Here is an 11,762-nt window from a genome sequence, read left to right on the forward strand (position 1 = left end):
CTCACTGATATTTTTGCCAAAAACTGCTCTCAAAGGAACCTAATGGCCAGGGGCTTCCCTGGTGGCGCAGTGGTTGGGAGTCCGCCTGCCGATGCAGGTGTCACGGGTTTGTGCCCCGGTCCGGGAAGATCCCACATGCCGCGGAGCGGCTGGGCCCATGAGCCATGGCCGCTGAGCCTGCGCGTCCGGAGCCTGTGCTCTGCAACGGGAGAGGCCACAACAGTGAGAGGCCCGCGTACCGCAAAAAAAAAAAAAAAAAGGAACCAATGGCCAAACTTCTGTCATGGTCCAAAGGGATGCTCCCTAAGATGATGATCTAGAAAAATTGACAAGAAATGCCCAACCATTGGCCCCAGAAAAGGAAAAGCAATGTTGAAAATCTAGTAACTGTTCATTTGATAAAAAGAGAGAGCTCTCGTTTGGGTTAAATAACAAATCCTGCTGGACTTGTACATCATCTGGTGACCTGAAGGTAAAGATATCCCAGAATTGAGGCAGACGACATCTGGTGAGGAAGCTTTCCCAAGATATTCAGGCTCAAAGGTTTAGAATTCACAGAAGCTTCTCTCTCTCTCTCTCTTTTTTTTTTACATCTTTATTGGAGTATAATTGCTTTACAATGGTGTGTTACTTTCTGCTTTATAACAAAGTAAATCAGTTATACATATACATATGTTCCCATATCTCTTCCCTCTTGCGTCTCCCTCCCTCCCACCCTCCCTATTCCACCCCTCTAGGTGGTCACAAAGCACCTAGCTGATCTCCCTGTGCTATGCAGCTGCTTCCCACTAGCTCTCTATTTTACGTTTGGTAGTGTATATATGTCCATGCCTCTCTCTCGCTTAGAAGCCTCTCTCTTTCATCTGGACTATTAATTGACTCTGGATTCTTACCTAAATCCTTGGTCTCTGAATTTGCAAACTACAGGCTGTATTATTGATAAAACATTTAGTTCCAAATAGTTCTTTTGAGATAACAATATTGTTTTTTAAAAACAAGTCTTTGAAGTTTTGCTATTTTTGTGAAAAGTCCATCAATTATTGCTTCCTGTTTAATCCTGCACTGTCTTCCCAAACCGCGTGTTTAATTTTCAGTTTTGAGTGTCCTCTTGCTGGTCTCACTACTCTAAGATACAGACTTTAGACGGGAAATGCCTGAGAGGTCTCCCTCCTACTACCCCTTGTTACTGGAATGTGACCTCAGTAAGTTTCCAATCTGTGCACTTCTCCCTCCAGCTTGGGCCATGACACCCAGGAAAGTTTTCCTCGCATCAAGGGACAAAAGGTCACTGAATCTGGAAAAAAAAAGAAGCCTGACTCTTGATCAACAATGTTTTCAGAGAAAGATCTTTGATCAAGAGGGGAAAATGTGAAAATTAACAAAAAAAACCCTCACTTAAAATGGAGTCAAGAGGCCAGGATGGGCTCGTGCTACTACTCCTTCCCAATTGCAGATTCAACAGGAAGAGATGGTATCTTTGCATTTCCGACAGGAGGAAGGTCACTACATTGCTACCCAGCAGGAGGAAGAAAGAATTTCTCCTCGCCCAGCAATTGTCCAGCCAATGAGACTGTCAAAACTCAGCCAAACTCTTAGAGGAAAACATAGGCACAACACTCTATGACATAAATCACAGCAAGATCCTTTCTGACTCACCTCCTAGAGAAATGGAAATAAAAACAAAAATAAACAAATGGGACCTAATGAAACTTCAAAGCTTTTGCACAGCAAAGGAAACCATAAACAAGACGAAAAGACAACCCTCAGAATGGGAGAAAATATTTGCAAATGAAGCAACTGACAAAGGATTAATCTCCAAAATTTACAAGCAGCTCATGTAGCTCAATATCAAAAAAACAAACAACCCAATCCAAAAATGGGCAGAAGACCTAAATAGACATTTCTCCAAAGAAGATATACAGATTGCCAACAAATACATGAAAGAATGCTCAACATCACTAATCATTAGAGAAATGCAAATCAAAACTACAATGAGATATCATCTCACACAGGTCAGAATGGCCACCATCAAAAAACCTACAAACAATAAATGCTAGAGAGGGTGTGGAGAAAAGGGAACACTCTTGCACTGCTGGTGGGAATGTAAATTGAAACAGCCACTGTGGAGAACAGTATGGAGGTTCCTTCAAAAACTACAAATAGAACTACCATATGACCCAGCAATCCCACTACTGGGCATATACCCTGAGAAAACCATAATTCAAAAAGAGTCATGTACCGAAATGTTCATTGCAGCTCTATTTACAATAGCCCGGAAATGGAAACAACCTAAGTGCCCGTCATCAGATGAATGGATAAAGAAGATGTGGCACATATACACAATGGAATATTACTCAGCCATAAAAAGAAACGAAATTGGGCTATTTGTAATGAGGTGGATAGACCTAGATTCTGTCATACAGAGTGAAGTAAGTCAGAAAGAAAAAGACAAATACTGTATGCTAACACATATATATGGAATTTAAGAAAAAAAAAATGTCATGAAGAACCTAGGGGTAAGACGGGAATAAAGACAGACCTACTGGAGAATGGACTTGAGGATATGGGGAGGGGGAAGGGTGAGCTGTGACAGGGCGAGAGAGAGTCATGGACATATACACACTAACAAACGTAGTAAGGTGGATAGCTAGTGGGAAGCAGCCGCATGGCACAGGGATATTGGCTCGGTGCTTTGTGACAGCCTGGAGGGGTGGGATAGGGAGGGTGGGAGGGAGGGAGATGCAAGAGGGAAGAGATATGGGAACATATGTATATGTATAACTGATTCACTTTGTTATAAAGCAGAAACTAACACACCATTGTAAAGCAATTATACGCCAATAAAGATGTTAAAAAAAAAAAAAAACTCAGCCAATGAAAAGCCACTACACTTCAAACTCCCAGTTTCCTCTGACGGACTCTTTGTTTATAGCAGCCCTTCCCAGCTCCCTCTTCTATAAAAGAATATTCTTCTCCTTTGTTTTCCAGACTTCCCCGTGGTTCACCATAGATTGCATGTCTCAAACTGCAATTCTTTGCTCTTGCCAAATAAACACATTTTATTGGTAAAATAATTGGCTGTTTTATTGTTTTAGGTCAACACAGCCAAGTTCCAGCAACAGGCTAAGGAAAGTATCCAGATGTGGTTAGTGCGGCTTTGGGATACCTGGGGTCGTGGCATTTTTCTGACTGGCCAGGAGGCAGAGAAAATGAGTAATATTACCACACACCCTGCCCTCTAGCAGCACCTGCATGTACTTGGGGGTTCAAATGACTCACTCCCTTATAGATTATTCCAGCCTCCAGGGCCCAGTGAGGGAGATGTCCCTGGGCATGTGGGACCCTGAAAATCTATAGAGGAGGTAGAACAAGTTCTTAGGGAGCTGGGAATAAGGGAGGCCATCTATGCTTTTGTCTTTGAGGGTCCTCATTGGGCCACATTCACTGCAGAGATGAAAGCCAAGATACTCCAGTCTGCCCCCAGCACCTGGTAGGGACTGGTATGGGATGTTGATATCCATGCTGAGCTAAGTCATGGGAATGGGTATGGGTCCCCGAGACAGAGGGGGAACTAGAGAAGACAAAAAGCTATCCCAGTTGGCTGTAAAGGGTTCAGTAAAAGTAACCCAGGAGCAAATGTGGTTTAACCTCATTGCTGCCAGGACCTCACCTGAAAAGGAAGACGAGCAACCCAATTAGTCAACCTGTGGAAAGCCTTAAGACTGGAATAGTTCAGACCTGCCCTGACTATCCCTGGTGCCCTGCTAGCTCTCACAGAAGCCTCAGGGATACAGTCCTATTCGGGATGGGTGCCTCCCATGCCTCAGGTGTAGGATGCAGGGCAAAATCGCCTCCAGGGGAAGCCTATTGAGAGCAATTGGAAGCTCCAAGTTGAAGTGACTGTTCACTAGTCCCCTTGAAATAAATAAAAGGTGATGGCTCTGGTTGACACTGGAGCCAAAGGTACTCCACCACATAGCCACACTCAGAAGTTTTCAGGCCCCCTTTGTGCCACTGATGATTATGGAGGGCAATGCCTTTGGTTAGGAAGGTCCCTTTGACATTGTAAATTGGGTGTTCTCCCCACCGAGAATACGAGGTTTTTCTCTCTCCAATACCAGAGAACATATTGGGTATTGACATCCTACAAGTTCAGTCTACAGACCTCTACCTGTGACTTCCACATTGAGGTTAGAGTAATCAAACCAATGCTGAGGGGAGATGTCAGCTGGGAACCAGTAAGTCTACCGGCCCCCTCAAATAGTGGTTACTGGGCTTCCCTGGTGGCACAGTGGTTGAGAGTCCACCTGCCGATGCAGGGGACACGGGTTCGTGTCCCGGTCCGGGAGGATCCCACATGCTGCGGAGCGGCTGGGCCCGTGAGCCATGGCCGCTGAGCCTGCGCGTCCGGAGCCTGCGCTCAGCAATGGGAGAGGCCACAACAGTGAGAGGCCCGTGTACCACAAAAAAAAAAAAAAAAAAAAAAGTGGTTACTGTCAAATGATGTAAATTGCCCGGGAGGCATAATGAAATAGGAGAAACTATCCCCAAACTGCACCAAGTGGGTATTGTACACCCTGCCCATAGTGCTTCCAACAGACAGGTATGGCTTGTTAAAAAACCAGATGGGTCGTGGTGGGTGACCCTGGGCTATCGAGAATCGAACACAGGGATGTCCCCCATCCATGCGGTTGTGCCCCAAATTGCCACCATCTTAGATATCTTGGCCATAGTCCTAGGAATGTACCATGCTGTGCCGGACTTAGCAAATGCTTTTTTTCAATCTACCCCCGGCCACTGAGTCACAAGATCGATTTGCCTCCAAGTGGGAGGGGCAACAATGGACGTTTCAAGCACTTCCCCAAGGCTACCTGCACAGCCCCACCATATGTCATGGGATGGGAGCCCCAGACCTGTCCCTGTTCTCCTTCCCCACATCACTAAAATGAGCCCATTACATTGATAATATAATGTTGACAGGTAAACACTTGCGTCTGCTGCAGGACACTCTGCAGATTTTGCTGGAACATCTGTGAGGGAGACGATGATGTGGATGAACCCACAGGAAACTCAAGTCCCAGGCACCACCGTAAAGCTTCTGGGAGTCATTTGGTTGGGTGAGAGGTACATTGTCCCAGAAGCCATGATTGATAAGGGGCAACCAACCCCTAAGAATCTGAAAGAGGTCCAAGCTTTCATAAGGGTTTGGGGGTTTTGGAGGACTTTTATTCCCCACCTGATGCAACGCCTCCATCCTTTTTAGAAAAATTTTATTGAAGTATAGTTGATTTACAATGTTGTGTCAATTTCTGCTGTACCCAAAGTGACTCAGTTATACATATATCTATATATCCTTTTTCATGTTCTTTTGCATTATGGTTTATTACTGGATATTGAATATAGTTCCCTGTGCTAGACAGTAGGACCTTGTTGTTACCCTTCCTATATATAGTGGTGTCTCCATCCTTTATACCAGCTTTAAAGTAAAGAAAGGGCATGTGGGGATTAGAGCAACAAGCTGCCGTTGAGAAGGCAAAAAATACTAGTGAAGCAGTTGAAAGCTCTGGGCATCTCCCAAGCAGGGCTATCATTTGAGTTTGAGTTAGATAGGACATCTCGCGAAAACCAGCATATCATGGTAATAACATCCCTTCTTATCAAAGGGTGTATTGACAATACGCTCCATTGACCCACCTCTGCCATGGCTCAGACTCCCACGTTGACTGAGTGACTGCGTTTTGCACAGCAGAAGAGCACCCGGTCGGCCAGCCCACTCTCTCTAGAAATGCGAGCGCTCCCAGGCGTTGTAGAGTATGTAGATCCTCCAAACACCCGCTGCTCCCACCGCCTCTATTCCTGTGTAGCCCCTGAAACCTGTAGAGAGGAGGTCGGGGAGATTCCTGCTGATGCCTGCTTCACCTACAGGTCTAGTCGGGCAACCGGTGACAGGGATGGTAGTGGTTATTCAGCCCAACACTGACACCATCTGGATGTCAAGCGAACTGCAGCAGCCCGTGGGCTGAATTCAGAGCGATTTGGCTGGGGAACACTCAGGAGCCCAGGCTGTTTGCTAAACTTTGCACTGATAGTTGGACTGTTCTGAAGAGATTAACCCTATGGCTTGGACAACGGGAAGCCAAGGGGTAGATGATCGTGAATAAGTCCTTCTGGGGTGAGGATATGTGGAGAGACATTTGGGTTCGCTTCCAACAGCCTGAGGCAGCCCTCACTGTTTTCCATGTCCCTGGTTCTTAAGGTGCTGACGCCCCCTGGCAAATGGGGAGCTGATGCTCTAGCCCAGTATGAGCCCTAGTGGACCCCTCCGTAGATACAGCAGATTGGGCGCATAGGAACTGCAGCCACCGCAGTCCCTGACTGGGATGGCATATTGCCAAGGATGCTGGCTTGCCCTTGAAATAAAGTGACTTGGTTAACGCCAGAACAGCATGTGTGTTCTAAACAGCACCCAGGCAACTGCCACAGGACTCTGGCGCCATCCACTGGAGTTCCCAACCAGTGAGGGATTGGCAAATTGATTATATTGGCCCCCTCCCTCCAAGCGAGGGTTCTAAATGTCTTGGTTTACGTGGACACGGCATCTAGCCTAACCCAAGCTTTCTCCTGTGGCTGCCCAAGCCGGGTTGCCACCATTAGGGGATTAGAGAAGCGGAGTACAGATACCCTCTTCGAAAAGACAGTGACCGGGGGTTACATTTTAAGGGTCCCGTTGTGCAAGATTAGGCAAAAGCACATGATGTGGAACGGAAGTTCCATTTCCCCTAAAAGCCACAGGCAGCAGGGTTGGTAGGAAAGAAGGATGGGATTTTAAAGCAGCAGATTAAATGACTAACAGGTAAAACCACCTTGGCCGATTCGACTAAAGTACTATCGCAGGCTTTAAGACATTTTTTTTTTTTCTGTACGCGGGCCTCTCACTGTTGCGGAGCGCAGGCTCAGCGGCCATGGCTCACGGGCCCAGCCGCTCCGCGGCATGTGGGACCTTCCCGGACCGGGGCACGAACCCGTGTTCCCTGCATCGGCAGGCGGACTCTCAACCACTGTGCCACCAGGGAAGCCCCGGCTTTAAGACATTTAAATGATTGACCAATAGGGCCTGTTGCCTCGTATGCCAGACTGGGGAGCCCTGCCAAGACACCTGACACTGTAAAGTTACGGAAGTGACGGGAGACAGCCACTGGCTCGACTCTCATCATGGTGGATCACCACGCTGTGCGGCTGAGATCACCAAGCCCCATCACACCTGAGACAGACGTCGTCTACCGGACTTTGCAGTGGGGCATCCCACGGGGATGGGTGAGTTAGTTCACATCCCCAGGTGAGGAGGAATCCTATTGTCCTGCTACAAGCTGCGCCCATGGAAATGCGCTGTCCCTGGAATGGAACACGTACCACTGAGACGGACGACAAGGTGGTGGTCCTGGTCTGACATATCCCACCCTCAGTCCATCTCGCGCCTGACAGCGCTGCCTCTGCTGGCCAACATATATGCTATGTACAACCAGGTCAAGTTCCTAAAGCTGCAGCCATGTTAACATCTAAGGATCAGGCCACAGGTGTAATTCTTCTAGAAGGGAAGACCTCCCAGTACCAGTTCCTACTAAATCATCTGTTTTTCGTTTGCTTGTTTGTTTGTTTTTTGCGGTACGCGGGCCTCTCACTGCTGTGGCCTCTCCCGTTGTGGAGCACAGGCTCCGGACGCGCAGGCTCAGCGGCCATGGCTCACGGGCCCAGCCGCTCCGCGGCATGTGGGATCCTCCCAGACCGGGGCACGAACCCGTGTCCCCTGCATCGGCAGGCGGACTCTCAACCACTGCGCCACCAGGGAAGCCCCTAATCTGTCTTTTTGACCTTAGACTTCTGCTGTTCCTATGGTGTTCGGTCACAGGATGGGGACATGATGGAAATACCTTCCTACAGTGGGCCCACAGATACGCCCAGCAATCAATCCAGCTGTTGGGTATGTGGGCAGCTGCTCCTCTCTAGTTCATTGGGATCGTCATGGTGGGTACCAACACTCCAGTAATGAGATAAGAAGGCACTAAAGCAGTATGCGACATTACAGAAAAAAACAAATTAGGATGAATGCTCTTAATTCATCTGATATTACCAATATTGCCTGGGGCACAAACCGTCAGTAACACTGGACATGGGTATTCTTTTTCTGTCAATCAACACAGGCAGCCCAGCCAACCGCTGACCAGAAAGGTCCTAAAAGCACCACCATCAGAAGCATGGGTGGCAACGCTCAGATTTGGAATGGATTCATGTGGCTTACCCCGGGTTAGGGATATTTGAGCACCTAGGCACCCTTATGTTGGGAACAGAAAAAACACTTTCAACAGAACCCACCCAGTTGTACCAGGAATATGGGGAGGATACCATTGGAACTGTGCAGGTATCCTGTCATATTAAAGAACAGCAACTGGTCTGGCACTGACTGGTCACGTCACCCACATATGTATTGGGTAACCCTAAACAGGACCCAGTGATGTGTGGGAAAACCCGTTGTCTGTGGCTGGATGGTTGGGCTACTACACCCTGGGTATGGGGAGAATCCACCCTACAGTAACAAAAGTTGCCAACTTCCCCCCCCCCCCATCTGCTATCTCCCAGGCGGGCACGTTCTGTTTTCCACTGGTGCGATCATTTGGCCGCTGTCTTTATTCCCTCTATTGGCCTGGAGGACGTTAGAGCACACATAGAAGCCCTTAGTCAATACACCCAGCCATCCTTAAATGAGAAGAGCTGTCCTCCAAAATAAGATGGCCTTGGACATCACTACTGCCTTGCAAGGAGGCACCTGGGCCGTTATCCAAGCAGAATGTTGTGTGTTCATACCCGATGAGTCTGCTAGTGTAGCATCTTTATTAAAGCACATGAGGACACAGTGAATGCCCTGAGTGACCCCCAGCCTCAGGGACTCAAGAAATCAGTGGTTCAGATCATGGTGATTTCGAACACACACAGCAGTGAGCGGTATAGCTGGCAGTGAGCCACAGCTTGAAGTGAGATCTTAGTTCCCTGACCAAGGCTTGACCCCTGGTCGTGGTGGTGAGAGTGCCAAGTCCTAACCACTAGACCACGAGGGACTGTGGCTAGAGTCTGGGCCCCAGTCTTTGTCTGCCTTTAAAAGAGAACATTCTGACAAGGAGACGGAAGGTAGAAAGGAAAGTAAAGCATCTATTAGAAAAGCAGAGTACAGATGGACGGGTGAACTCACAAGAGAGTCGAGCCTTTGGGAAGTTTCAATTCTTTATAAGGGGACAGTCTTCTGGTCTTAGTTTCCCCTCTGGCCAATCATCTTGCTTTGGGCCCATGGCTGATTTGCCTCAGGACCCTCCGTAGGTGCACACAGCCCTCAGACAAGATGGATTCTAACACAAGGGCCTCTGGCGGGATGGGGGCGGGGAATTGACATGACTTATTATGGTCTGGTGTCCCCTGGCCGCCCCTCTTTAAAAAAGGTTATTTATTTATTATTTATTTATTTTGGCCGCACTGGTTCTTAGATGTGGCAGGGGGGATATTTGTTGAGGCATTGTTGAGGCACACGGGATCTTTAGTTGAGGCACGCGGACTTCTTCGTTGCAGCATGTGGACTTCTTAGTTGTGGCATGCAAACTCTTAGTTGTGGCATGCATGCGGGATCTAGTTCCCTGACCAGGGATTGAACCCAGGCCCCCTGCATTGGGAGTGTGCAGTTTTACCCACTGGACCACCAGGGAGGTCCCTGTCCCCTGCCTTTTGACGCCCCAAGGAGCCTTTTAACGCATGTGCAGTGTCTTTCTTGCCCCAAGGATGGGAAATATGTGACCTCTTGATCTACTTTTTTTAAAGATTTATTATTTTTTAATTTATTTCTGGCTGCGTTGGGTCTTAGTTGCGGCATGCAGGATCTTCGTTGAGGCATGTGGGATCTTTTGTTGCGGTGTGCGGGCTTATTTCTTGTGCACGTGGGCTCTGTAGTTTGCGGCACGTGGTCTCTCCAGTTGAGGTGCGCAAGCGCGGTAGTTGTGTTGTGTGGGTTTCATTGCCCTGCGATGTGTGGGATCTTAGTTCCCTGACAAGGGATTGAACCCGCGTCCCCTGCATTGGAAGACAGATTCTTTACCACTGGACCACCAGGGAAGTGGCCAAGTTCTTTTTCTGTTTGGTGTTTTATTTATTTATTTATTTATATTTTTGGGGCTTGCATTGGGTCTTCGTTGCCACGCGCAGGCTTTTGTCTAGTTGCGGCGAGCGGGGGCTACTCTCTGTTGCGGTGCGCAGGCTTCTCATTGTGGTGGCTTGTTGCAGAGCACGGGCTCTAGGCGCGTGGGCTTCAGTAGTTGCGGCATGCGGGCTCAGTAGTTGTGGCTCACGAGCTCTAGAACACAGGCTCGGTAGCTGTGGCACACGGGCTTAGTTGCTCCACAGGAGGTGGGATCTTCCCAGACCAGGGCTCGAACCCGCGTCCCCTGCATTGGTAGGCGGATTCTTAACCACTGCGCCACCAGGGAAGCCCCTTAGCAAAGAAAATCCAGGCTGCACACTGCCCTGGGGTCATAAGGCATTTTAGCTTCACTGTGCTGAACGTGAGAAAGAATCCTAAAAATCCACTGGCACAGTAGCTGCCATGGAATCTATAGAAATACAGGAACAGAAAGTCCAGGACGCTGAGGAGATCCCCTGTGGGGTGAGATGCATATGCCAGGAGCACCACAGTGAATAGATAGTTTAAGTACTGCTGGTCAGTGTCACTTAACGCATTGGGTTTCTGGGATTTCTGTAGTATCTTATAAGCCCCTATGCAGCATAAGTGAATTACAGACCAGAAATAAGCATCTGGATCAAACTGGGAGTCACTGAACAGCAGGCACCCTGCGGCAGCCAGCAGGAAGGGGGCACTACAGATCTTTGCAGGAGATGTTTTCTCTTTCTGAAAACACTTCTGGTGCCCACAGATGATAACTCCGGCTACATTATGCAAAATGAGAAACAGAGGAATGGCCAGTCTGGACAGTGCCCTGGAACCAGCATAGGTGATATCCACAAACAGCACTGAAGCAGGAAGCCATGTGAAAACATCAGATCTTGAACCGCTGTTGATCTCTGCCCAGCCCAGTTTCCATGACACATGAAGCAAAAGTCCACCAATTAAAGCCTGCCACCCTTGGAATAACGTAGGGTAGGTGAATTTCAAGACAGACAGGACATACTTGTTCGTGAGGTAAGAAGCCAGGTAGCAGGTACAAAACGTGAGGCCGACCAGGAACCGCCTCTCGCACATCTGTCAATTTGCGCCGCTTCCCCGGGGAACCCGCGGGAGTCCCAGGGCCTCCGCGCAAGCCGGACCACCCAGTGGCCAACCTCTTGATCTTTTACTTAAACAGGGTATAGCCTCTCTCTGTTCCTGCCCTAACTGTTATCTTAAAGTGCCTGCAGGAGACAAAATCCAACTATTTACCCTTATTTCCATCTCAAAGTGCAAACGGGAGGCCAGTTGTAAATATCTAGCCTGGAGCCCACCTGCCTCTTGCCTCAGGAAATGTAAACAGAAGGCTAGTTGTAAATGTCCAGCCTGGAGCCCATCTATCTCCTGCCTCAATGGGGCTCTTGGTGGGAAAAATTGTTACTTGTTTTGGGCATCCTTATCTTAATCTGTGTTTCCTCTCCCAGGTACCTATGTTGCCTCTGTGCTATCTGCCTCCAGAGCCACATAGGCGGCTAACGAGCCACCTCCAATGCTAATGCAATCCCTG

The 11,762-nt window shown here is 48.4% G+C and overlaps 1 protein-coding gene across 1 annotated transcript; it reads right to left on the bottom strand.

Moving 5' to 3' along the window:
* Positions 1 to 10,498: 10,498 nt before the first annotated feature.
* LOC307184950 (UDP-N-acetylglucosamine transporter TMEM241-like) lies at positions 10,499 to 11,290 on the bottom strand (the record flags this gene model as incomplete). Its single annotated transcript, XM_079918692.1, has 1 exon — positions 10,499 to 11,290. The coding sequence occupies one exon, from the start codon at positions 11,288 to 11,290 to the stop codon at positions 10,499 to 10,501; it is 792 nt and encodes a 263-aa protein (XP_079774818.1).
* Positions 11,291 to 11,762: the final 472 nt, after the last annotated feature.

Source organism: Stenella coeruleoalba, assembly GCF_951394435.1.
Source record: "Stenella coeruleoalba genome assembly, chromosome: 3".
NCBI classification, from domain to species: domain Eukaryota; kingdom Metazoa; phylum Chordata; class Mammalia; order Artiodactyla; family Delphinidae; genus Stenella; species Stenella coeruleoalba.